Below are 27958 nucleotides of genomic sequence, written 5' to 3' on the forward strand. Positions count from 1 at the left end.
AAAGTGACACCTGCTAAGGAGTGAGCTGACCTGCCCCCTCTCGCCTCGCTCTAGCTCTACGACCCCAACGCGCAGCGGTTTGAAGTCCCACTGAAGATCGATGGCCCCGGAGTCACCGCTGAAGAAGCCAACTATGAGGTGGAGTTCTCAGATGATTCCACGCACTTCACGATCAAGAGGAAGAGCACTGGCACCGTGCTGTGAGTACTACACATGATTTAGATTCCTTTTTGTAAAAGTTAGGTGTGATGGGGTGAGCACTCTTTCCCTATACCCTGTTGCTTCGGTCTGTGGGACAAGGGGTCAAAGGATGTGGTGTAAATGCAGATTTGTGCCTTGTCCCTGAAGGACTTTCATTATTAATGGGGGTATGTGCCCGTGTAACAGACAGTTATCTATGTGCATATATAAAAGTTTATGCAGTAAGTCAAAAAACTTCTGAGGCTACAATTTCATGGCTTGGGATGCTGGTAAACTCAACTCATCAAAGCACTGAGCTAAGATTTCTGAAATTTGAGGTGTCAGGAACTAAGCGCCAGATCTCCTGACACTTTCCAGCAGGAAGGTCTAGGAAGTTCAAAGCAGTGGAGGCTGGAAGCCTCTAATTTCCACTGATGTCACTGAATGGCACTGGCTCTAGTTTGTTCCTCTGCAAAAATACCATCTGTTTTCTCAAGCTAGTACTATAAGTTTAACTTCAGCAAAAGCTCCTCTCACTAACAAATGTCACCAGGTGTCATAATTTCCCTTTTCTTGACTTCATCAACATATCTCTAGTGCATACTGCTGCTTAGAAAGAGAGTCCCAATCAAGGTGCATTCCTGCCAGCTGCTTTTGGGAATGCAGCAGTGAACAATTTAAGGATGGCTTAACATGAGTGATGCAAATAAGACAATACAGCCTCTAGAATGGTCTCCAGATGGAACCATCATGCTGGGTTTTTAATGAGCTGACCATCCTTTTGAACTACAGTCTCATGGCATCTCTTCATACATGCCACAGTCAATTCTGTAAAGTCTTATTTATGCAGACTATTTTAAATGCATGCATTATGCATTACTCTAATAAAAATAATTTAATTTCTCATTAGACTTAACAGCTCTGTGTAAACAGTGGGCTTTTGTTAAAGGCCCAGTTTTTCTTCTTCTTCCTGTAAAGGCTTATTAATTGGAATGCTGATGTAAGGGGTGAATGCATAGCAAGTGCCTAGCTCATGGCCCATTCCCATTCAGCCCTCCCCACCTTCACACAGACCCCAGGGCTTTAGCCTGTGTTGATCAAACTTGAGATGTCCCAGCTAAGGGGAGGGACTGCCATGGAGCAGATGCAGGGTCTGCCAAAGGCACAGCTCCAGTGACAGGCAGAGGAACACAACCCCACTGAGCAGGGTTCCAGGAGGGCACGTTCAGTGCCCTGCTGTGGGCCTGGGGAAGCCTCCTGAATTCCCCTCCATCTCTTTGTGCACCAAGGCCCGTGCCCAGCAGCAGCAGCAGAGGTGTGGGTGCAGCTGTGCTGTGCTGCAGAGCCCAGGGAGGCAGAGGGCAGCCTTGGTTTGCAGCACCAGCACGGCAGCAGCAGTGATGCTCTGCTCTCCAGCATCCCCGTGGGAAATTGTGCACTGCCTCCAGGCAGGTAAGGGAGTGCACCTGAAACCCAGCCAAGCCCAAAAAGAGGAAATTGTGATTGAATATAATGCACAAATAATGGACTTCTATCCTGCAAGCAGTGGCAAGGCTGCTCCCAAAATATTGTCACCAGCAGAGACACAGGATTTTGTGTACGGGAAGGGAAATTGTATGTTCCTGGGAATTCTTGTTTCATGTGAAATGGCACAGCCAGTACTGTAGTCTAAAGGATCCTGTCAGGGAGCCATATTCCTCTCACAGCTGAATGATATTTAGTTTAGTTGTATTCCCTGTGTGAGGAGCAAAAATGCTTCCCCTTCATTTGTTTGCCTGTCCATCCTGTCAGAGTGAGGAAATGCGGGTGCTCAGAGATAGCTCCACAGCCTGTCTTAGAGGGATTTTCAATCTCCTTAGCTACCAAAAGAGCTGTGCAGATGGAATCTTTCAAAACAGGAAAGCAGGTTATATATCCTGGCCTAAAATCTATGGTTGGCTGCATTTACTTTACTGGGAAGGATGACCCCTCAGCAATCAGCATTATAGGAACATTCCCATCAGTGGCTGCACTTGACTGCCTGGGTCCAGGGGTGCACTGGTGGCATCTGGCAGGTTAAGTAGATTTTCATGTTATTTCAACCTGCCCAAAGGCAGGTTTGAATGCTAAAAACCAAATCTTTTCCTTTGGGTTCCCTCCAGAAGTGGGAGCAGCTGCTCCAGGGCACCGAGGCACCAAGCTGCACAGGTGGTGGTGTCTGTGCCTGGGCCAGGTTAGGGCAGGCTGTGTGTCCCTGAGAAACAGACAAGTGCCTGACACCTGGAGGGACTTCAGCCTCCTATTTTAAGATGTGAAGAGCCATGGCCTTACTGTCTCAATGAACAGCTGAATCAATTGTTGATTTCTATATGCACAAAACCACTGCTCAGAACAGTTGATGTGGGCAAATAAAACCTCTTCAACAGGTGCTGCAGTTGCACTCCCCAGGTGTGGGTGGATAATAACTTGTGTCTGCAACAAACCAGATCAGGGTTCTCTCCTGGACCTTTTAAATATCTCGGAGGAAAACTTCCCCATAGTAAAGCAATTCCAGATCCTCAGAAATCTGCTTTTCCTTATGCTCCTTATCCCTTGCTAACAGAGCCATGCTGCTGGATGACCTACCCCCCAAGAAAGCCTAAATTCCCTCATGATGCCCAGCATGCTCTGGCACAGCTGACAGTCCACCTGGGAAGGAAGCAGCCTGTCCCAAGCAGACACAGTGTAGGTTTGGGTTGCTGTTTCAAAGCCCACAGCTGTATTTCCCTACCCTCCTTTCCAAGCTGCAGTCCATCCTGCCATCTGTGACTTTGTGCTGGGAAGCAATGGGGTGTCAGACTCCTGTCTGTCTGCTTGATAGAAAACCCCATCCCCACTCTGGCACTCCTGTGCACAAAGCCTCCTCCTTGTGAGGAATGATTTCATTCCACATTAGAAATGCTGCAGGGGAGAGGCAGAGGAGGCTTTGAGTGTGCTTTAAGGGCATTTCTCACACTCACTGCATGCAGGGAGACGTAGCTGAGCTACCCAAGGCGGGCAGGACAAACTCAGGGCTCCATGTAATCACAATAACAGGGGAAAGGAATAAACTGTGTGCGGGGAGAGACATTAACAGCTGATTGCAAACCTCAAGCAGAGCCAGGAGCAAGAATAAAAGGCCAAGTCCTGCTACATTTTCAGCTTGCTCCCAGCTAATCAGTTGACAGCTGCTGCTTTGCCTGTATGGGGTGAAAATTAGACAGAGTCATGTAGGGAGATGATCCAGGCCCTGCTGGGGGCTGCTGACACCAGGAGCTCTTGGGCTGCCTCCCTTTGTCCTCCCAGAAATGCCTCTTGGCTTACTCCCTCTTACTTTTCTCCTTCTCATCCACTGCTGTCCTGTTCTCTGTCCCATCCCGTCCTGCCTCCTTCTGCTCTGCTTTCCTCCCTCTCCACTTGCCACTAGCCAGGGAAGGTCCTTTTCTGTGCCAGTAGCTATCCAAAGGTGGGGGTAAAGAGGTGCCATGTCCACACATTCACTAGGGAGATGCCAAGGGGATCAGATGAGACAGCAAAGCTTCTGCTCCCATCCAGAAGTCAGGTGCTTTCTGTTTTGCACAAGAAAACTAGAAACCTGCATCTGATTTAAGGCTGCAAGTCACAGTTCTGAACCATGAGGGACAGGGACTAGTGCATGAATCTCCTGTCCCAGAGGAGAAGCTCCCAAACTGCCATCATTGTCAGGCAGTGGAGACTGCAGGGAGCCTCTTTTTACTCCCATCATGATTGGAAAATAACTGTTTTGGCAAAATTGGTGTGGTCAGTGGAAAAATGTTATGTCAATAGATTGGCTTTAGTTTAGTAAATCTTTGCTTTGGATATCCTGGTTGATCTTGCAGCTCTTATGGGAAACTGTCCTCTCGTTGGCCAGGACCCTACATTAGTGAAAACAGGAGAGAAAATCCTGTGTTGTAATAAGGCAGGTGAGCAAGCTAAAGAGCCTGTGGGTTGTTTTGTGGCACCTACACTCAAGTTAAGCACTGTTCTCCTTGCTGCTCCTGCCACACTGACAACAGCAACCACTGGAGGAGGTAGAATCAACTGAGAGCATGAAGGCTCCGAGAAAGCACAGATTTTCTCAAGAACAGAGAGTAAAAGGCTGGGAACTGTGTGCTTTAAGACAGTGATAAATAACAAACACATGCTTGTTTTGCAGTGTGTGATTACTCTGTGGGACTCATTGCCCCAGGGCAGCACTGGCACAGGAGGCCTAGCAGGATACACATTCAGGCATAATAAAAAAATCATCTGTAGGAAAATAAAACCCCCAAATACTTCTGTCTCCATGCTTCACAACATCAGTTAATTCTATGAAAACAGCCAGAAACTTCCTCCATAAGCAGATTATTGCAAGACTGGCTCTGAGTGACATCTTATGCCTTCCTTTGTGATATCTGTCCTGGGCCATTGCTGGAGACAGGCTGCAGAGGGATGGACTACTGATTTGATTCTCCACTTTAATATCCTGGCTTTTCCTTCATGATGTCACACAAATAATGGAAGGCAGAACATTTTTTTTGCAAGCCAGATAGGGACTACTTTCTATTAAGCATTTGGAATACCTCGTTTGCTATTGCACTTGGGCATATACTACACAAATAACCAAAACCTAATCAAGATTTTCCCTAATTTCCAAAAAGGCTGCTGTAGAGTTCAGCTGCCTTTTTTTATTTTTAGCACAGACACCACTTACCACGAAGGTGTTTTACATAGGCAAGGCTATTAGAATGATTTATAATGCTATTGTCATAACTGCAGTTTTGCTGGAAGCAAGGGGAGGAAATTGTATGCATCATGAATAGAATGGGCTTGTTCCTAATTTGTAGGAGCCATTATTTTAGTCTTCTAGTCATTAAGATTTATGTTACCTAGGCAAGAAATATTGTAGGTATATATCACTTCCCAAGTGTTTTTCAGAGCAAAAATTAAACATTTTATATCCAGTGAGGTATAGGACATTTCCTGATATCACAACAATGAATACAGTAGAAGTAGAGCAGAAGTGTGTCAATAACTGTAAATATACTCTGCACTTCTTATTTTTTATAAATGTCATGTTTGTTGAAAATCTGTTGATTACTGCTGCTGATTTTCTCCACCTACTTGACAAATCACCTTTAAAGTAAGATAAACATATAAAAATTCAGTCTTGGTGGACCTTCTGCACTCCAGTGGTGTCCCAAGAGTTACAGCTAATAAGGAGTACAGCTGTTATGAAACACTGTTATGGTTTAACCCCAGCCAGCTGCCAAGCACCACACAGCTGCTTCCTCACTCCTGACTGAAAGATGGAGAGAATCAGAAGGGTAAAAGTGAGAAAACTCATGGGCTGAGACAAGAACAGTTTAATAACAGGAAAAAAAAGTAAAATCAGTAGTAGCAATAATACTAATAACAACAATAATAATAGTAATAATAATAATGATAATAATAATGTAATTAAAAGGAAAAGAACAGAGATAAAACCCAAGAAAGAAAAGTGATGCAAATGGCAACAATTACTCACCACCATCTGACTGATGCCTTCCAGTCCCTGAGCAGCAGTCTCCCAGCCAACCTTCCTGCTTGGTTTAATGCTCAGCATGAAGCCATATAGTATGGGATATCCCTTGAGGCCAGCTATCCCAGCTGTGTCCCCCTCCCTGCTACTTGTGCAGCCTCCTTGCTGGTGGGGCAGTGTAAGGAACAGCAAAGCCCTGTTGTGCTCTGTTAAGAATTGCTCAGTAATTAAAACATCCCTGAATTATCAACAGTTTCCAGCACAAATCCAAAACATCACCCTATACCAGCTGCTATGAAGAAGGTTAACTCCAGCCAAAACCAGCAGTCAGTGGAAGTATTTTTAGCAATCTGAGACCTGGGCTCCTTAGGTGATGCTCCTCAGCATCTCCAGTGTGTTGAGTCAATCAGTTTATTTGAGGTTCATTTGAAAATAGAGTGTGTACTCTTCACTCCCTAGGGTGCTTTAGCACTTTATGGGCAGCCTGTGCATACTATGGTAGCCCAGGTCCTCTAGAAGGGTGTGCCCAAGCTTTTCCAGGAGGCTTAGACTCCCTTTTTGGGTAGCTGTGGGAAGTTACAACTAGATTTGCACCCAGATAATATACAGGGTGGTCTGGAGGTCAAGAAAAGCAGATGTTAGAGAGGATGTTTTCTCCAAGTGACTGAGTGGACCAGTTGTTTGCAACTTCAAATAATGAGCTCAGTTCTCCAGGATTCATTGCAACAGGAAGGAAAAAAAAAAGACCAAACCTCTCCTAACTTAAAATTATTTTTGAATGTCCAGATAATGCACAGTGCCAGTCCTAATGATGTATCATATCTGTGTCCCAAGTCTCCTCATTCTGGAGGATTTGTCAGGCCACCTTTAGAAGTGCCACCAGCTGGTTGCTCATGGCAGGTGAATCAGTGCTTTGAGCCACTGCACACACTGCAGCCATTGGCCTCCAATAAACCTCAACAGAGTATTGTTCAGAGAGGTAAATCATCGTGTCCAGTTCACATTGCAAAGGACTGATGATTGCACTGCTGAAAACCATCTTGTACAGCCTTTTAGTCATCCCCCTCAACATTGTGACAATGTTAGTCATGAACTTCAACATGAGCAGGATGTTTTATCTATCTGCTTACTCACCTTCCTTTTAATACTGCTTCCTTGGTCCACTCCAGTTATGCTTCATCCTGATGGCCAGTGACTTCACTGCTGCTGTGAGACTAGTTCCCTTGCTGGCCAAAAATGTTAATTTTTACAGAGACTTTTTCAATCTGAGTCATTCTTTTTTTTTCCTGATAAGAGGTTAAAAATTAGAGAGGTTTACTGTTTAGTGTAGTGCACTGTGTATGGAAGAAAAGAGCAGCTTTTATCAGTCAGACTCCTTGGACAGGCAGCAGCTGACTGTTCAAAGACAATGGGCCAGGCAGATGTGTGGGGAGGCTGGTCTGTATTTCCATGGTCAGGAGTGCTCCTGCCACAGACACACTAACAGCTTAAGACTTTCAGCAGTAAATGTGACTGCAGCTATTACCTCTTGTGCAAAAAAGAAGGGTTCTTGTCCTCACAGACTTTTCCTTGTCTAACTTCTAGCAGGGGTTGCATTTTTGACAGTGAGCAACTGTTCAGCTGTGTTTTTACATTTTTAAGACCCCTTCTATTGTCCATCACAGTGGTTTTATGGTTCATAGGACTCTTGAAGGAGAGCCATGCAAATTCCTGCAAACATGATGTCATTTTATACTCCCTCCTGTTTTGTTCTTTCTATCTGCTTTAAACCAGCAGGAGGGAAGGTGGGAGAAATATGATATTTTCTTTTATTGTATTCAAGGTTTTAAGGAATGTCACATTTTTTTTTCATTTAAATGATTGCTCCTTGCCAACACTACATGAGCAAACACATAAAGTAGCACAACAGCTACCATGGTGTGCTGGAGAGCACAAGGACTCAGGAAGCTGCTTGGAGTGAAGGCAGAGAATAGTGCCAGGGGAAAACCTGTTCATGCTTTCCTTCAGATGGAGATGACATAATGATGCCCAGAAAAATAGGAGAGTCATTACCAGCCTTTTTATGTCATGGTTAATGCTATATTTAGTGCATAGCTATGCCAGCATGCAGAGGTCTAGGGAAAGACAAGGCTGATGGGGAGCTGTGCTGGTGGGGTGGCAGCCCCCAGGGAGCTGAGCCATGGAGGGGTGCAGAGCAGGGCACTGTTATGGCAATGTCATGCAGAGGTAGAGTTGCCTGAAGGAATGCATGAGTCATAAACCAGTTTCTCCACAGCATGTAAAGATATGGTGGGGCAGAAGGCTTGTTCCTAGGGTTGTCATTTGCACCACCCCAGTGACCCTCCTGGTCAGGAAGGGGACTTGCTGAGCTGCAGTAATACTTTAATGAAGTAATACTTTAATGCCATGGTAACACTGAGAGTTCTCATGATAGGAAATGTCCATGCTATAATGTGGGTACCACAAATATACAAAGCCTCATGTCCTCTGAACAGACATCATGGAGCTCAGTGACTTAGATATTTAAACTTTTCAAAAGCATTTCTCCTCTGGCATAGTTTGAGGTTTTCTTATCCCTCTGGTTTGCTCAGAGCAGTGACTCTTCCTGTCTTGGCACAGAGCAGAGCTGTGTGACAGTTTTCCTTTGGGCAGGAATATAGCTCCAGAGCCCATCCCTATTCTTGCACAGCAACTGCTTCTTGCAGAAAGGCCTTTATTTGTAAGGACTAGATCTAATTCTCAGGGATGTTTTGCATGCATAACCCTTCTAAAAGAAAATAATTTTATTCAGTACTGCATGTAGGTGGAGATAATGGAAAGGAGGAGAGAGGGGTTCCTGCTGGCAAAAAACCAAATCAAGAGTTATATACAAATTCTTACTTCTTCTCCTTGTAGGAAAGGACAAATAGACTTTGAAAAAAACACACAGACCCTTTAGTACTACGTGTGACTTTGGATTTGTCTAGGAAAATTTTGGGATAGTTTGTGCCTGAGTTTTGCATGGAGAGGCAAGGCAGTGCCTCAAGCATGCCTATGAGCAGCTGTCCTTGCAGCCTTGTGGGGAGAGCCTGCCAGTGTGGTGGGAGCAGTGGTGTGCTCCCAGTCCTCCCAGCAGCAGGGACTTGTCCCCAGGAAGGGGTGCTGTGGCACAGGGGGCAGACCACTCACCAGAGTGCTCTCCTTGTGAGGGTAGAGCTGCTCCCCACCAACACAACCTATCTCCCATTTCTCTGATTTACCAGTCAATTTGATCAACCATTTAATTTTGTCAAAATCATTGACAGAAGAACACTAAAAGGAGAGTTATGCCACTTCTGTGCTCTATGGCTTGGGCTCATTTATTTTAATTAGCTGTAACAAATTCATGGTTAAACAAGGCTCGAGAGGATGCTATCTAAATGAGCTACTCATGGCATACACATGACCATTAGTAAAACACTTCTCCACAGCTTGACTATGTTATCCCCCATCTAACTTGCAGCTCATTATAGCTCTAGAGATAGGAAACAGAATGTAGCACCTAATTAAAATGTGAGCCTGTGTCCACAGATGATTCAATAGAAATAAATGCATTAAGCTGGTCAGAGAAGCAGGAGAGTCATCACAATAAAAACATCTTGTTCAAGCAGAGTCTGGAGAAACCTATACCTCTATTTTAGACACCTGCATGAAGTTGGGGGTATTTGGGTCCTGATACAGCAAAACATTAAAAAAAGCTGATAAAATGTCTGTTGTTCTCATTAAGTATTCTGAACTCCACTGTGTAATAACAATTTTTAGCCTTTCACGTTGGTTGTCATAGAAATAGCATAAGTAACCACTTATTTTGATAATAGATTTATAGTCTGTCTTCTGTTGTTTTAGTTGCTCTTTTCAAAAATTATATTGGTGCATTCTTTTTGCATAAGTAGATGCGATATCTTCAACCATTGCAAGATGAATTTAATGTGTTAGGTTAAGCCCTTTAGACGCATGCATAGAATTTAATGAATTTTTAATACTGTTATTCTCCAAAATACATAAAAAGTATAAATAGCCAGACATGAACCTAAAATAATACCTTCCAAAGAAAAACAAACTAATCCTGTCTTGCTCTGTTTGTCACAGGTGGGACAGTCCCTTGATTGATCTGTTTTTCTCCAACCAGTTCCTTCAGATCACCACCACTGTGCCATCCACTTCTGTATATGGGTTTGGTGAACACGAGCACCCGACTTTCAAGCACAACATGAACTTTGTTACCTATGGCATGTACGCCAGGGACCAGGCACCAACGGTAATTCACTCTGCAACACTTTGTCCTAGCTTGTGTCATCAAAAGGAGGTGGCAAACACGGAATGTTACAAGCTTCGCAGGAATCATCAGTTTTAATTAAAGACGAAGCCATGAATGTCTTGAGGGAACTTAGAAACCTTTTATCAGAACCTTTCTCACAGTGCAGTTTTCAGGAAAAAGTATATTGTGTGCCAAGATCCTTGTTCAGGAGAGCTTTGCATTTTATGCTTGGATCAATCCCTGTTCAACCAAACAAGCTGGACTCCAGCAGGACTCATTAGGTATTTGGCTGAACTGGAGTCAGTGGCTGAGTCTGTTTTAACTAAAAAAAGTGATTCTTACTCATGCCATTTTGAAGGATTTCGCAGAATATCAAAGGTTTAACTGGGAAAGACTAAAAAAATCCACTGTGATAAGGCAGGAAAAAAATAACTCTTTTCTGTCAATTTGACTTCGCACCAATTTAGATGAAAAAATCCCCAACCTTTCAAAATAAGTCTCTAACTATGAATGAATTTATTTCTTTGTCTGTGCATGTGTATCTACCTGACAAAAGCTATGAAAAATAGCAAAGTCAAGTGATACTTCATGTGTTCTTTATGTTTCAGTCATTTGCCAACCTCTATGGAGTTCACCCTTTCTACATGTGCGTAGAACCAGATGCCAATGCCCACGGTGTTCTCCTTCTGAACTCCAATGCACAAGGTAAAAAGATATATGGATTCCCTAGATGGACTGCATAGAGAAATATGATAGATTAGTAAGTATAAAATACTGTTTTACTGACTGCTTTTTAATGTGATACAAATATGAGTGACTGTGTGGCTAACTAAGCTTCCAGGACTAATAGATCTTTCCAAAGATTTTTTAAAGGGATTTCAGTAGAATGAATTTTTAACAAGGAATTGGACATTTTTAGGTATTTTCAGGGAAAATACATTCCTAACTTTTTATGAAAATAGATGCAAATAGAGGGAAAGAAGAAGGTGGAAGAAATTTCCTCTGAGATTGGCATAACAAAATCAAATCAGTTTAGGTTAGTCCTATATTCTGTCTTTGGAGAATAGTTTTGTATGTTGCCATGGTCACCTTACTGCATTAATCTAGTGGTATAATTCCAGAAAAGGAGAATCTTCACTTAGTCTATAAAATCAGTTTCCCCTGGCAGACAATGGCTTTCAATAAGATTAAAATAGCATAGAGGAACCCTAAACACAAACTTGTTGATCCTTTGTATAAATATGAAACTGAGACAAATGGATCTGTGCAATCCACGCTGTGTGGGTTTCTGTGATTTATTGCTGCACCATGCCAATCTGAAAGCAGAGATTACAGAAACACTGGGCCTGCCTACCTTCAGGCCCTATTTGCTCATCCAGTCATACCCACAAGGTGCACGCAAGTGCCCAGGGTGCACACACCTAGGATGGATGGGATAGGATAGAATATTTCAGTTGGAATGGACATGAAACATACTTGTAGTACAACTGCCTGAACACTTCAAGGCTGATGGAAAGCTAAACATGTTGTTAAGGCATTGTCCAAATGATCTTATACACTGACAGGCTCAGGGCATCAACAACATCTCTAGGAAGCCAGTTCCAGCATTTGCCCACCCTCAGTACAGAAATGCCTCCTAATGCTGAGTCTCAACCTCCCCTGATGCATTCTTGACCTATTCCCATGTATAGTGCAGAGTTGGTTTGTGCTGAGGGCCTTTTTTTCCCTTTTAGATGTTACTCTGTCTCCAAACCCATCTTTGACTTTCCGCACTATTGGAGGGATCCTCGACTTCTATCTCTTCATGGGACCAACTCCTGAGAACGTGGTTCAGCAGTACACTGAGGTCAGTAGAAAAGTGCTCATGGCTCATGGAGCAGTGCCTTGTAACACAGTCCTGTCAGTATCTGGTAGTATCAGTGGGTAGTGCAGGCAGAGCTTTCTCCTGATCCATTTGTACAAAGCCGCAGCTTCAGATCCATGGGAAAGCTGGAGTGTGCCTGAGCATCTGTGAGTCTGTCTGAGTGTCACAGGCAGGCTGGCCGTTCAGTGCACACTCCAGCCTCTCCTGCAATATGTCAGGATGGGATGCACCAAAGGGATGCAGTGATTAGAAAGATATCTGTCTAAGCTTACTCCTCTCTGGGCTGTCACAGTTTTACAGTTTTTGCTATATGACATGACTGCATTTTAATGCTGCAGGCCAAGAAAACAAACTAGGCAGAGCACAGATGGGAATGTTTGGGAACTTTGCATATGCTGGATTTCAGAGATATTGAATGGACTTTGAAGTCTTCAAGCCTTTATTTGCCAGTGGAATTGCTTGCTGATTTTGGAGCCATCAGGGTGGTTTCTACTAATGAAAACCCATATAATTGCATTGGAGAGCATGGATGTATAACACTGCATTTACTGCTGTCTCACAGAGTGTAACTACTTGCCATCCAATTGCCCAATGTTTTCCAGAGAACTGGGAGTACACAAGCCAATGGCTGATTTGGAAGTGTACATGCAATTCTTATTTAGTGAGGACTGTGCAGAAAAAAGTAGCAGTTAATATGTTTTTCCTGGTCACCAAATGATGCTTCAGCTGGGCCTTTCGACAGAAAATTGCCACCTCAGATGCAAGCTGTGTATGTAAAAAATCAGTGTCAAACCTAAAGAGTGTGGAGCAAAGCTGGAGTAAGCATGTTACTGTGAGAAGGGGGGCTCACTGTGCAGACCCTGAGGATTAGGCTGCAATTAGCCTTCCCTGAGGAAGGCTGAACAGCTTGGGGCATCCCAGAGCCAGGCACTCAGAGCTCACAGCAAGATGTGCATGTGCTCTGCCTTTCCCCGTGCCACCCATCAAAGGGGCCTGAGCAAACATTTTGTCTTTCTTGGATTTTTAAAGCCTCCATGTCCTATGCTTGACTTCTTTTAAAGTGCCTGTATGGGAACAGAAGTACTGTGGTTTAGAGCAAGGGAAAAAGAGGATTTAACCCAGAAGGAAGGTATTTCTGGGTTCTGTTTTGGTGAAGGGAGGGATAAGACTTGCTCATGCTGCTGTTTTGGGAAGGCTGGAGCTTCTCTGGGGGGGTGGGCTCTGCTAGACCTTTCTTTACCAAGGAGAGATTCAGGTGCTACTTCCCAGAGAGCTGGGAGGCTGATGGTGCTCCTCCATGTCCTGGAGAAGGAGCAGCTGCTCCCTTCCTTCCTGGAGAAGGAGCAGTTGCTTGGAGGTTTCCAGCACCCTCTGCAAATCATCCCCACCCTTTGTCTGTCATGGTTTAACCCCAGCTGGCAGCTCAGCCCCACACAGCCACTCACTCACGCCCCCCCAGTGGGGTGGGGGAGAGAATCCAAAGGGTAAAAGTGAGAAAATTCGTGGGTTGAGATAAAGACAGTTTAATGGGTAAAGCAAAACTGTGCACACAAGCAAAGCAAAACAAGGAATTCATTCACCAGTTCCCAGCAGGAGGGTGTTTAGACACCCCCAGGAATCGGGGGAATGGCTGAACATGTGACTGTTACTGGGAAAGACAAATGCCATCACTCTGAATATCCAGCTCCCCCTTCCTCTTCCCCCAGATTTATGTGCTGAGTATGAAGCCATTTGATATGGGATATCCATTGGGTCAGTTGGGCTCAGCTGTCCTGGCTATGTCCCCTCCCAACTCTTTGTGTACCCCCAGCCTCCTCACTGGTGGTGTGGAGTAAGGGGCAGAGAAGGCCTTGACTCTGTGTAAGCACTGCTCAGCAAAATCAAATATATCCCTCAATTATTGTCACTATTTTCAGCACAAATCCAAAACACAGCCCATTCCTGTTACTATAAAGAAAATTAACTATATCCCAGCCCAAACCAGCACACACTCTCTCTGATGCCACTGCCACAGACCAGCAAGCAAGCTGGGATTTTACACGTGGGGGGGAAGGGGGGAAAAAGTAAAGCAACTCTCCCCCAGGCTGGAGCTTTGATCCCCATTTCAAGGGAGTTAGTGCAGCAGTACGATGGAAATTAGAGCCACGCCTGTTCCTTTTCAAAGTCTTTTACTGGTGTTTGAAGGCAGCATTTCTGTGGCTTAGCATCTGAAAATAAAATGAGAGAGTTCTCACTCTCCAGCTGATGGGTAGTGGCAGCTCACTTTCCACCCCTGTCTCTGGAAATGGAGCTGGAGCAAAGAAAACAAAGTAAAGGAGAGCAGTGGGTGTCTCCTAATGAGACATGTCACATGCCAGGACAAAAAAATCCTGTTCTGTATTCTCTGAGCTTGTGCTCAACTCTCTAGGGAATCTTAAAGAATGGATGTTAGTAATTTCAATGTGAAATAATAACTTCTTCAGTAAACATCCTGAAATTCCAAGGTCAAAAATGTTACACTTACCATATTATTAGTCTCTAGGGTAATAATTTGGCTTTTATGTACAAGATATGTGGGAAGGTGAAGGAGACAGAAAAGACTTTATTTTTCAATTGTCTTTTCTGTCACACTGAGAGGATTTTCCCTGCGCAGTCATTGCCATGCTGTAGAGAAAGAAAAGGGCTAGAAAGGAGAAGTGTGACTGATGTCTGCAGAGCACTGCTCAGCAGCATGGCTCGGCTCTCTGAGCTGTTTGCATGGGTCTCCTCTGCAAATTGGTGTTTTGGGAGCTCCTGGCTGCAGGGGCCCCTGGTGGGACCAGGCTGCACTGCTGCAGAGCTTCTCGGTGGAATAGCACCTGCCTCCCTCCTGAGCAAGTCTGCCCCAGCCACTGCTTTTTGCAAGGACCTCTCAAAAATGGCCCCACTGGTGTGGCAGGGTGGCCAGGTGCCAGCAGGTGCACAGCTGGTGAGAACAAGGGAGAAGTTTCTAGAGCAAATTGCTTTGCACTTTTCTCAAATGTTTTGTGCCATTGCCTTCAGTGCCACTTCAGTATCTGAGCCTCCTCTCTGCCCCTGCTATGCTTTTTTCTGTGAGAGGTTTAGGAGCTTACTCTGCTCTGGGCTTTCATGTGGCTCCCTCCAAACCAGTGAGTTAGGACATCTTTGTAACAAAGCTCTTTATTTGGCCTCTGGAGAATGCAGGATTTCCCCACACACCTCTCCAGGTTGTCACCAGCACGCAGGGTGACCACAGACTCTTGGCCAGAGCTGCTGGGTCCGGGCTATGCCAAGAGCAGGGCTCTTGGCTCTCTGTGTGGTGATCAGGGTTGATTGGAGCTGCTCTGCCAGAGTCACCAGCCTCTCTGCATCCTTGGAGTGAGGACAGATAACAGCAAAAGCTGTGATGGTCCTGGATGCCAGCCTGGGCAAGCATAATCTGCTTTAAATGGGCTCCAAGAGTGAGGCAAGGTGTGAGAAGGGAGCAGAGGGTGAATGCTGGTACCTCTGTCCCTCTGCTGTGTGCTGCATGGAGCAGAGGTGAGCTGCAGCTATGGGGTCTGTGCTGGCCATGGTCCCATGGGAAGGAGCAGCCTCCAGCCCAATTCTTCTGCTCCCTCCTGTCCCTGAGCCCAGCTGTGTGGGGTGTTACTCCTGCCACATCTAAGACATCTGAGATTGTCCTGTACAGCTCTCTCTCTATGACAGTGATCACATTTTTCTCCTGCTGCAGAAGAGATCTGGTGTGCAGAACAGTTATGTAACGCAAATCTCACTTTTAACAGCAAACACCTCCATTTGCAGGAGGGTTAGAAAAAGCAGTAACAAGCTAAAGAGTTCAGGCACTCACCTAAGCCTGGCTGAGGCTCTGCAGTCACACTTAATACAGGCCAACATTGCCAAGGCCACTGGTGGTGGCCTTACAGAACAGACCAACAGAGCACAGCAGTAGTGTGTGAGCTCCATAACAAGATGCTCAGGAAGGTCGGGGTTCAAAAAACAGATATTTTATAGCTCTTGAGTAAAGGCCCTGAATTTGTTATTTTATCCCAAATTATCCAATAACAAGCTGTAAGTGAGCATACTGTAAGTCTCCTGATTCTGTTTGGAGAGAAAATTACTGGTTTGCTTCCTCCTTACAGAAGTGTGGGCTAGTTACAGGTGTAAGGGACCTCAGAGGTCTCTAGTCCACTCTCCTATTGGAGGGGTAACATGGGGAACCTGCTTGTACATTGATCTTATCACAGATGATTCAGTGGGTCTTGCAGCTGAATTCTCCAAGGAGGAATAAACAACTGATAATTGTTTTGTGCAGAAAAAACCCAATATTTTAAGACCTTGGCATTGAAAATCCTTAAAATTTTATATTCCTGAGGTTGTGAGCATCTTCTTTATGGTTCAGCAGCTGCAGGGCCTTTCTTTTTGCTCTCCTAAATCAAAGCTTAGCTTCTGTTAGCAGACTTTGAGTGAAGGTTGCCCTCTAACTGACTGGGTGCCCACAGCACTCAGCTGCTTGTCTTAGTCATAGCAGATGAGCTGGATACAGATATGTGGGCCATGGGAGCACCTGTGGAATTTAGCCATACAGAAGCACTAAACCCAGTGCATTAGCCCACTTGGGTTTTACAGTTTCCTCCTATAACTCTTCTTTGAAGAAAGGGAGTTGAAGCAAATATCAAGCTTCAGAAATAATTTTATGTGGCTAATTAGGGTGTGAGATTAGCAATATGCATTGCAGGACATGTTAGCTCCTTTGTGAGCGCAGGAAAGAGAACCTCTCTCCAGCCTCTGTTATATATGGGCATAACTCTGCATCTGTCTCTCTCTCTCATCAAAGTCTTTGGTCATAGTGTTAACAGAATAGGATCCTGATTTACTCTATAGAATTTATAACCTAGTACATATCATTGATGTTAATATTAATAACATTATTTCTCCAATAATCCAACACAGAGAAAATGAGTACAGATCACCTGCTCCCTAGACATTTTATCTGTTAGATATACTCGTTTCCACTGAACTTCATTCTTACCACAAAATGCTTCCAGGGTACCTCCTCAACACATCAGCTCTCAGGTGGCTCTGAAAAAAGTGAAAAAAAATACACATAATGCTAAATTATGTAAACATGCAAAAACTAACAGTGACTTTATTAAACACCAGGAGTTATTTAAGAAGCAAGTGCAGGAAGAATTCTGGAACAGAAAATAGGATCTTTTGTTTTTACTGGTTCTGCACTACCATATCTTTGTGCTTTTCCCCCCCGCCCTTCATTTTGGATACTCCATATGTTTGCTGTTTGTATGTTTTCCTTCCTCAGTTGTCCTGCCATACCCCATCTACCTTTTCTGATTCTATGTGAGTCAGTTTTGCCAAGCAGGCTTTCTCTGGCTGCTGCACTTTCTGATCATTTGTATGCAGAATGCAATCTGTATGAATTAAGTAGATCCTAAATATATATCAAATCCAACTTGAGTCTTCAGGTTTGCAAAATTACATTCCTGCCTCTGCTGATCCATCTGTGAGTGGGTACCATATGTCAGTTACTTTATCAGGAAGCTTCAGGGGGATCCATTAGAGAGAGTCCACAGCATAATTAGAAAAAAGAACATTTGTTTTCCCAGCTGCCCTGTTTTCATCCTTCCTCTTCAAATGTTCTGTTGGTTTCAATTAAGCTCACCATAGATGCACCAGCCTGGTGAACCTAGAGAACTAATTGCTTTAAAAGCTTAATATCTTCCTTGCAAGGTAGATATTTTTCTGTTGGTTCAGCTGTAATCCCAAGCTCCTCAAGGGATGCTGTCACAAAATACTGTCTCACTCTGTGGTCCAGAATGACACAGCACCATCCCATAGGGGTGAGCAGGTGAACCCCAGCAAGCCCCAGTGCCCCAGTGCTGGGGACATGCCCTTTTGGAAGGGCTCTGACTGAAACACCAGGGGCCACAGCTCCACCTCCAGCCCCCCTTTTCTCCACCTGCATGCTTGACAGGACATGGGGAAGAAGCCAATCCCCATCCAACTCTTGAAATGCACTGTATTGGCAATGTCCCAGGCTGTCCTCCCCAGGTAGGAGTGACCTGGGGTATCACAGGACCCAGGGCAGAGCTGCTCAGCAGCTCCCACTGCCTCTGCCCAGGCTGGTTCCCCCTCTCCCATTTCCCAGCCTGCTTGGGAAGAGGCAGCAGATGCCATGCAGACATCCTGCCAGGGCACAGGGCTCTGCATTGAACTGCAAGATTAATATTTATCAGCCAGTTTTCCCTATTTCTCTTGTCCAAGATGAGAAGCCTGTGCACAAAGCATTTTATTTCATTAGGGAGTTCTTTTGTTTTGGTCTGTTTTTTTTAACCTTGTTTGTAGAGGTCATTCTCTGTTTCCAGTAGAGAAAGCAAGGGCAAAATATGCATCTGCTTTAGGAGCACAAAATGGTGGGTTCACAAAGCTCATCCTGCAGCCTTTGCTGGTCTCAAACAAGCTCTGCTGCCTCCTCAGATGAATTTATCCTTAACATGGTGAGTGTGGATGTGCCAGAGAAGAAGACTTCTTGCCCTGAGGTTTGCCATGCTGTGTTGGACACCTTGGTGCTGGCTCACAAGGTGTCTGGGAGATTGTCCTGAGCCATCACACCCCATTCAGCTCTCCATGGAAAACCCCAGCAGAGCTTGAAAGATGGTCTGGGTGATCAGATGTGTCCAGAAAAAAAACTGGTGACATGTGCAAGGAGATGGGATAGCTCCAGGGCAGTTATGGCATGTCTGCCCATTGGCCTCCCCCTACATGGTAGGCACCACCTTTTTCTGTTCAGGGCCTGCCCTGGCAAGGGCACAGCAGTGTGCAGTGGAAGCTGAGTGCCTCTGTGGCAGGAACACACTGCTGAGAGCTGCTCTCACTTCTTCTAATTACCCCAGCCTCCAGCTGAATTGGAGAAGTAGATGTTGAGGAGGATCAGGAAAGTTAAGTCTGGTTGGACAGGACAAGCAGCAGGTGTATGGGGCAACTGTGCTGATCAGCTGGAGTGTCCCTCCTGGAGACACCCAAAGCATTAACCTCACCAGTGGTTATGGCCTCTTTATGTTTCTGCTTATGTGAAACAGCAGCATCCCAACAAGTGAAGGCACACTGTAGCCAAATTTGTAATGTTTGGCTGTGTGTTCCCAAGCATTTCTTGTTTGGAAGCAATTTACCCTGTGTGTTTCCCAGCTCAGGGGCATTAAGAGCATCCTCAGCTTTTCTCTGCCTCTCTCCCACATGTGGTTTTCTGTCTGATGCACTTTGTACATCTGTGTACTGATGCTCTAGCTTGTGATGTATTTTAGAGCAATTTCAAGCTCAGCCTTGCTTTCCCAGGTCATACTTCCTAGAGAAAATCCCATAGGAAGGTGTGCCTTCATGCAATGCATGTCCAGAGAGCTTAGCAATGCAATAGATACAGGCTGCCAGAAGTCCCTATTTTATTTATTTGAAGTAGATGGGGTTTAGCTGCCAATATGCAAGTTTTGTTGTTTTCACTTTTCAGCATAATTACCTAACTATGGAGATACACAAGGAAATAAGGGGGGGACCATTATTTAGCCAAAGGGGGACAATAGCTGCAGCTGATTAATAAGTCATAGGTGCTTACTAGCTACTAGATTTTCATGTATTGCCTGCAAAGGTGTTGGAAATATAAATCAAAGGTTAGTGTCATTGGATTTAACTGAAGTAAGGATTTCAGAAGATGTGCCCCAGAAAACACTGGTGTGTACTTATGAGACAAAGCCAGACTTCAGCTTATTTGTACAACAGACACATTCTAATTGCCCACTGCTCATCCCAGGTTACCACAGCAGCGCTCACCGGGGAAGCAGAGCGGGATGCCTTGCTTCCCTGTGCTCTCAATTGAGTTTCCTCATGCCATTTACAGATGGATTACATTCAGACAGTGGAAATCAAATATTTATAAATCATATTTAACTCATTACCTTGTGTTTCAGTTGAGAATTTCAGGACCAAACAGTAAGTCTGGCCTTGAAGAGGGTTGTCAGTGCCTGGCAACACAAGGATGTGGGCCAGCAGTAACAGTAGTCAGCCATAAGTAACTGAGTTTCATCAGATTGGTGTGTAAATATGATTAAAACTTCAGAGAGCTCAAATAAAGATCGGACTCTTGATAAGTTAGTTCAGCTGGATGTGGCAAGAGAAGTTTGCGAAGCTTATGTTGCTGTGTGTGGTTGGAGATTTGCCTTCTGTTGGCCAAGGAGTTTGTGGACTTGTTGTGGATCAGGTGGCATGAGGCTCCACACTGGATTTCTGCTGGCATGTGCCCTGCAAGTGAGGGTACATGCTGCTGGGCAGAGGCTGAGACCACGTTTGACATCAGCCTGGCTTTTATACACTGTCTCCTCCACCGGGGTGTCCTTAGAAGTGATGCTCAGTGCTGGTGTTGTTGGAGTCTCTCTGAAGGGCAAGGATCCACCAGGAGAAGTGCCAAGAGCCACTCAGAGAAAGGAATGGGTATTTAATGGGGATGTGATGCCTGTGCTCTGGCCTTTGTGCTTTAAGTGATCTGGAAGCCTCTCCTGGCGTTTCAGAGTAACTTCTTTTCCTCTCACCCTTGTGTTTCTGTGTTCCTCACTGCTGCTGCAGGCCATTGGACGCCCACACATGCCAGCCTACTGGGCTCTGGGATTCCAGCTCTCCCGCTGGGGCTATAACAGCCTTGATGTTCTCAAGGAAACTGTCGACCGCATGAAGCGCTATGACATCCCATATGTGAGTATGAATCTTTCACTGTGGGTGCTAACCTTGCACTCTGAAGTGAATAAAATTATAATGGAGGAAAAGTAATTATCTTACAGAGAGAATTGTAGAATAAAAGGACATTCATAATCTTCTGTAGTGGGTTTGCATGAAATATCTTCGTAATGCTGAAAAGAACATTTAAAGTGGGCTGTGAACATGATGTTTAAGTGCTGCTCTTGGCTGCATAGCAGGTGATTTTGGTGTGGATTTGCTGTTTTGCAGTATGAGGTGCTAGCATTTTAAAAACAAATAATGGAAAACAAACTTCTGATGCAGATCACTGCAAAATAGTTGCTAAACTAGGGCTTCTACATTTTTTGTAGTCCACTGCTAGGATTACAATTACAGTCTCTTAGGTTTCATTACATACATTAGTTGCCTTTCAGAAATACCATTGCATGCATTCTAATTTCTGTATCAAATACTTCAGTTATAGAATCATAGAATACTTGGAGTTGGAAGAGACCATTAAAGGCCATCTAATCCTGCAATGAGCAGGAGCATCTTCAACTAAATCAGGTTGCTCAGAATCCCCTCCAACTTAATATTCAATGTTTCTAGGGATGGGGCATTCACCATCTACCTGGGGTGCAACCACCTCATTGTAAAAAACTCCTTCCTTATATCTAGTCTGAATCTACCCTCCTTTAGTTTGCAACCACCACCCCTTGTCCTATTGCTACAGACCCTACAAAAAAGTCTGACTCCATCTTTCTTATAAGCCCCTCTAGGTATTTAAAGGCTTCAGTAAGTTCTCCCTGGAGCCTTCCCTTCTCCAGGCTGAACAGCCCTCTCTGTCTCAGCCTGTCCTCATAGCAGAGGTGCTCCAGCCCCTGTGATCATTTTTGTGGCCCTCCTCTAGACTTGCTCCAACAGATCCATGTCTTCCCTGTCTGAGAACTCCAGAGCTGGAAGAAGTAATAATGTAATTTTTTACTTGAAAAATGTTTAGGATGTCCAACATTATGATATTGACTACATGGAGCGTCGCCTGGACTTTACCTATGATAAAGTGAATTTTGCTGGTCTGCCAGAGTTCATAAAGGAGATGAAGAAGAACGGAAAGCACAACGTTTTGATTCTGGTAAATTAACAATGTTGCTAATTATTTCTCCATTTATAAGAACTATTCCCAACATAGTGTTCATAGCAATACCTAGATGCTAACACAGTGTAGCAGATTTTCCATTTTCTCATATGTTGAGAAGAGCTGAAGAAAAAGTTCTCACAGATTTAATTTTTAGAAGTGTTGTCTTTATTCAATATCTCTCTACCAGTATAATCTCTATATCAAAACATTAATTCTCTGTCACTTTTTCCCCACTCAGTTATGAGAAATTTTGCCTCTGAGTTGACATTGCTTTCATATAATTCTTTCCCTGAAATGAACAAATTATTTTAATACATATACAAAAATAGCTGAATAGTGGAAAAAAAATCTATTCCTAATCACTCTGGAATATACTAACTACAATTCATGTTTCTTTGTACTTTCTTTTTATCTATGTTAATGTGAGAGATGATTACTTGTCTGCAAATATGTGGAAAATGTATGTTGAACCTCTGACCAAAACTGGCACAGAATGAATTAATTTGGATACAAGTGAAAATTGGAGTTTTCCATCTTCCCCAGTAAATTTTTCCAACAAAATTTGCTGTTTCTCTCCAGCACTTCCCTGTACGTGTCCTTGTGCCAAAATGACTCTGTCACAATAGCTAAGTGAGCACCAATGGCAGGAAGGACACTGGAGACCAATTTAATCAAAATTTAAGTAAAGGTGAAAATAAATTAGGAAATCAAATAAAATCTATTTATAATTTCACGAGATCTTGCTCTCCAGTGTCCCCCAGCAGCTTAGCAGTAGGAGGGCTGCACTCCCCAGAGCAGGCTGCAATTTGCTCTCCATAACCACTGGGGGCAGGATAAGAGGAAAAGCATTTTAAACTGCAGCAGGACAGATTCAGGGTAAACGTTAGGGTAAAGCTGCCTGTCAGCAAGGTGAGCTGAGCAACAGACAGCTGCTGGGGCCAGGGTCCCTCCCCGGGTGGGTGCTGTGAACAGACCCTGCAGATGGATCAGGCATGGCTCAGGCATGGCTGAGCTGACCTGCAGCCACAGGGTGAGGAGGAGGAGACAATCCCACAGGGCTCCTCTCAGTGCTTTTTGCTGTAACTGTAGATTTGTAATATGTTTTCCACCTAAATGGTGAGTTTATATCTTTCATTTGGATACTACATTCATTTGGCTACTACTTATTTGTCTTTACCTCCAACTGCCAGTCTCTCACCCTTCTATTTTCTTTCTTTATAGACTGATTGAATAAGTGTATTCTCCCTCAGCCTTTCTCTGCTAGGCTAAACAAACACATTTACCTGCAATTATATTGATGGCTCATGCTTTAAAGGAGACTGGGATTCAGTTAATCCAACTGAATCATGATAGACAGGTCCCCTTGTTTGGATCCTAAGTCAAACCAGTCCTTTTAAAATAAGGCTTGTAGAAATAAAGACTGAACTGCAGAGTCCTGAATTGTGGTACAGCTGCTCTTTCACAAATACACTTGCTGGTTTATCTGGAGTCAAGATAAACAAGAGCTACTGCAGTTTTCTCATCTAAAAATCACATTATCTTGTTAAATAGATAGATAAAGGCAGAAGTGTCTCCCTCCTGTCCTTATTTTCTTCTCACAGTTTGTTTTGAAGTTTAAAACATTACTGAGGATGGTGGATTAGTCAGCACCACAGATAGCTATATCAGTGTTTTCTTTTTAATTGTGAGTTTTCTGATAGTTTCTTTAAACATACCTTTTATTATTTGCCTAATCTTTGCTTTGGTGTACTGTAGTTCCATTTACTACTAGGACTCTCAAACAAAACCATGCAGCCCAAGTGATCAATTTCATATTGATAATGGAAACAGCAGTATGCATACAGTGAATGCTGCTTGCATACAGCAGTATGCATACAGTGAATGCTGCTTGCTAGCCCTTTGTCCCTAAAGATGCCTTCCCCTGAAGGTTCCATTCTGAGAAGCTCGGGGGTGCAGCAGTGAAATCAGTTTTCATCAGTGAAGGTTCGAGGCACAGCGTTTAAATAGTAACAGATTACTAAGTCACTTTGATGGAAAGAAACTTTAAGACAAAAATAGACCCAAATTAAATGGATACATCATTGTAAATAACTAAGGAGTAGTGAGCACATGTGCTGTCAGGACTGATTGCTCTTTCTAACTGTTAGGCAGTTTAGGCTCTCTGTAACCTCAATACTGCTCTAAAAATGATCTAATCTCTTAGAGCTGTAACATTAAATACCACATGCCTATTTATTGGTTTATCTCAAAATAGTTTGCAAAACATTAATATAGGAGCAAAATACCAGGAGTTTGGGGTAGCTCTTCCTATGCACTCTTGCCCTTCAGAAAATACATGGTAGTCATCTCTTTTTCATCACTGTTGGGATGTCTCCAGTTGTTTTGCACTTGCTACTGGATATGAAGCTACAGGCAAGCAGCTGTGGTTCAGTGGCTGAGCTACCTTCTTCCTTATGAGTTTGACTTCAACAACATTTTTAAAGCCCTTTCAGTTTCTCAGGTGGCACATTCTGCAGCAGTGCAGGGAGGTGTTGCTGTATCAATTCAGCTGTTAGACAGATACAAGAACATAGCAACTCTTAATTCATGCAATGAGCTAATGGGAATCCAGATAGGAAGCCTTTCTTTCATCCTTCCACTAACCTGTAACTGAGGTCTGTCTTCTGCTCTAGTTCTTTAGCCAAGCTTGTGGAAAAAGAACAAAAGCTGAGCCAGTCTGTCCTTCATTGTTTAAAAGTTAATGAGAAGTATAGGTTGCACTGGTACTGAGGTTTTCTATTTTCACTTTATTACAGTTGCTGATATCTCTGTCAAAATTTGTCTGTTAGGATTCTTTAGTGATGTAAAGTATTCCCCTAAGTTGAGTTGGGAGCTGGAGCAGTGTGAAGGGTTTCATTCCCAAGTCACAGTGGGTGCAATCAAGGCAAGTGTTATCCATTTGGATACCGAAAAAACAATTTTCTATTTAGATTCCCTTTGGGTAGTGACAGGAATTGGTGAGTTCTCCAAATATAGCAGATTGTTGCCTCTCTCATGATGATTTCAGGAAATGGGCTCTGACAGCCAGTTAGTGTCATGGAAAAACTCTGGTAAATGGATTTAGGGAATGGGTTCAATCTATCATCTCAAGACCACTTTGGTCACAAGCAAAGCGCAGATCCTGACAGCCAGCAGTACTGACACTGGCACCCTGCCTGAGGATGGGACCCTGATCTCAGTTGTGCCACCATCGCTGTGCTTGCTGGTGCCACACCAGCAGGAGGTCTGCTCCCCATGCTTGCACCCTGTGCTGAGAGCCCTCTGTGACTATGGTCCCCTTGAGAGTAGCATGGCTCCATTACTGGAGCCTCTAATGCAGCCCTTCAGCTCTTCTCTCTCCTAATCTCTTTCATAGGCCACCTCTACTTAGGGGAAATTGTGACTTTGCATGTCAGCACCTGGTCATCATCATTGCACTAAATAATTGTGCATGTTTCAGCCATGTCAGAACAAATATATTCTTTAGAAACAAAGATGTTTCTAAAGTAACAATGAGTACATTGAAAAATTATAAACAGTTTTACTAAAGATGATCTTTAATGAAACACCTTGTATACTGTCTATTAAGTCATATTAAAAATAGAAACAGCTAGGAATGACATAAGTGACTAAATACTTGAAAGTCAAGAGCAACATGCTCATGATTCAAAATAATGCTCGATATCTTTAACATTTTAAAGTCCAATTGTGTGAGCTATAGAGCCAAAAATTTCCAGAGATGAGTTTTTATGGATGTGCATCAAAATATATGATTGGGATGGGGCCGCAGGAGGAAGTGCATCAGTCTGGGTATGTGCTGGGGGCTCACAGGTCTTCAGGCAGTCAGCTGGAGTTAAGGATGCTCAGCACTTCTTCCCTTAAATGCTAAAACGATGAGTGAAGATTTAACAGGCATGAAACTCCTTCCTCACAAACAACCCTTGCAGGCACGGACAGCTTTTGTTTTCTTTAGGGCAATACTAAACCTGCATAATGTATTCGATTTATGCTCTGGAACAACCTTTCAGCTGAAGGAAACCATAAGTTTGCATTAGGAGTAGCTAATTAGGCTGACTTTTTTTTAGCCTTCATGTCCCTTGAGAGACATCTTTACCACAATTATAAGATAATTATTGCAGATGGTCAGTTTTCTCTTTTGCAAAGTTGGACTATTGAACAAGTTAAAAATGTAATGGACACTTACAGTCCTTATGGAGGTGACACTAGAGCTAGATAAACAAAATTTCGGACTTAAAGTAGGGATTTAGCCGTAGCTTTTGTTGTTGAGGCATGGAGAATATACTTCCCTCACCAGGGCTATGCTTATCAGAGAGCTCACAAGTAAATCAGGCAATTAATTCACATATTTAAATGAGATTTAAAATAAGCCTTTAAAGCAACTTACCATTTGGGGTCTGATACTTTTTTCTTTTTAAGACATTTACTAGTTAGACTTCTATCACATTTTGATTCAAGTTCACTTAAATTATTGCAGAAGCTACAACTGAGTGGAAGAATTGTTTCAATGTTGTTTTTCTCCATTGTGTTTCATAACTGAAAGGTTTTGCCTAGAGCAGAACCTGAGACAGTAAGATTTTCTAAGGAGAAAGTAAAGAATTCCCTACTAAAATGGCTGCAGTCTTTATGTGTTCTAAAAAACACAAAGCAGATAGTTGCTTCCAATTAGGGATGTATTGCAAAGTGCACTTACCTCCTTTTGGTTGCAGCTGAATGCCATGGGCAGAGTAGCAAAGTACCTCTTCATTCACTGGCATCTCAAAGTATTCTTAATTTTATTACTTCCAGGATGGTAGGTGGGCCTCTGTGGTTCCCCAGGAGCTGATCAGGCTCTCTTTGTACCCGCTTGGTGGCTACTGATGGTCATCCTGAGGCAGAGGAGTTGTTGGTATCGATATCAGGGGCAGCAGTGGGAGGTGGTGACCACCCCAAGCAGTGGGAAGGGGCAGGAACAAGCTGTGGGGTGTAAAATGCTGTGCTCTTGGTGCCTGGGGAGAGCAGAGGTGTAAGGCCCCACAGGCAGGTGTGAATTGGGCTCTCTGCGAAAGACTGGCATAACACATCCTTGTCCAACATTGGTTTGGAATGGAGGGCCAAGGAGGCCCTTTTGAGGTTGGATGTGCCCAGCTTCAAGCTCCTTGAAAAGTTTTAGTTATTCCAGCATTGAGCTGTTGGTGCTGAGGCAGCTGGAATATGGATTGCCTTGGAGGAAACCCAGAGGTGCTCAAGTGTGGGAATGTCCAGCACAGCACCCAGCCACAGCAGAGACCTTGGTGCAGGGGGAGTAAAAGTCTAGTGCCTCTCTTAAAATAATTTGAACATAGAAAGTCTCATAAAAGATAAAAGTGAGGGTATTTAGTAATTTCACATTGCTTTTGCCTTACACAAGAAATACTCATGACATAGCCTTAATGACTTTTTCTAAATTATGTGCTCTCAACTCCTATTAAATTTTAATGCTGTTTTCTTCCAATATTTTTGCAATCAGCATTAAGAAAACATAACACAAATTTTTATAAAATATAAAATAGAAGATTAATTGTTACCTCTGGGATTTCAATAAAGGAAGTGTGATCACTCTTTTCAGGACCCTTTCATAGCCAAGGATGAGGAGCCAGGCACTTACAGACCTTATGAACTCGGCCAGGAAATGGGAGTGTGGGTGAACAACTCTGATGGCGTGACTCCTGCTGTTGGGCAGGTGGGTTTTTTAGTTTTGTGATGCATTTTGTCTAGTGCTGCTTCAAAACAATAAAGCAGCAGTGTAATAGAAATGGGAAAATAACCAGGATTTACATTTGTAACCCCTAGGCCTGGCCTCCTGGAGATTGTGTGTTTCCTGACTACAGCAACCCCAGGACAGTGGAATGGTGGACCCAGTTGTGTCTGGAGTTCAAGGATGTCCTTGACTACGATGGCATCTGGATTGTATGTCCCATTATATCTGCCCTTCCTTCTTATAAAAAAGAAAATGAAGATTTTCATGTGTCTTACTCTCTTTATTAAAGGATATGAACGAACCATCCAATTTCATGAGAGGCCAGATACCTGGATGTGCTGATACTGAAATCAACAACCCTCCTTACATTCCTAGTAAGTACAATTTCATTGCCATGAATTATTTATTAATATTATATTTTTATTCCTATTTTATATTATATTATATTTTAGAATAACATTAATATTATAATTTCATTGCTGGTTTTTTGTTTCTTTGGTTTTCTTGTTTGT

The 27958-nt window shown here is 43.6% G+C and overlaps 1 protein-coding gene across 1 annotated transcript in view; it reads left to right on the plus strand.

Moving 5' to 3' along the window:
• The first annotated feature begins 248 nt into the window (after nucleotides 1-248).
• The window catches only part of LOC118697739 (sucrase-isomaltase, intestinal-like), a 42519-nt gene continuing 14809 nt past the window's right edge, over nucleotides 249-27958 (plus strand). The window contains exons 1-9 of the mRNA XM_054514844.1: nucleotides 249-253; nucleotides 9806-9974; nucleotides 10583-10679; nucleotides 11708-11820; nucleotides 20446-20571; nucleotides 21554-21685; nucleotides 27315-27428; nucleotides 27539-27655; nucleotides 27736-27820. Coding sequence (XP_054370819.1) covers nucleotides 249-253; nucleotides 9806-9974; nucleotides 10583-10679; nucleotides 11708-11820; nucleotides 20446-20571; nucleotides 21554-21685; nucleotides 27315-27428; nucleotides 27539-27655; nucleotides 27736-27820 — 958 coding nt within the window. The remainder of the gene's footprint in view (nucleotides 254-9805; nucleotides 9975-10582; nucleotides 10680-11707; nucleotides 11821-20445; nucleotides 20572-21553; nucleotides 21686-27314; nucleotides 27429-27538; nucleotides 27656-27735; nucleotides 27821-27958) is intronic.

The sequence above is a fragment of the Molothrus ater genome, chromosome 5, assembly GCF_012460135.2.
Source record: "Molothrus ater isolate BHLD 08-10-18 breed brown headed cowbird chromosome 5, BPBGC_Mater_1.1, whole genome shotgun sequence".
Lineage (NCBI taxonomy): Eukaryota > Metazoa > Chordata > Aves > Passeriformes > Icteridae > Molothrus > Molothrus ater.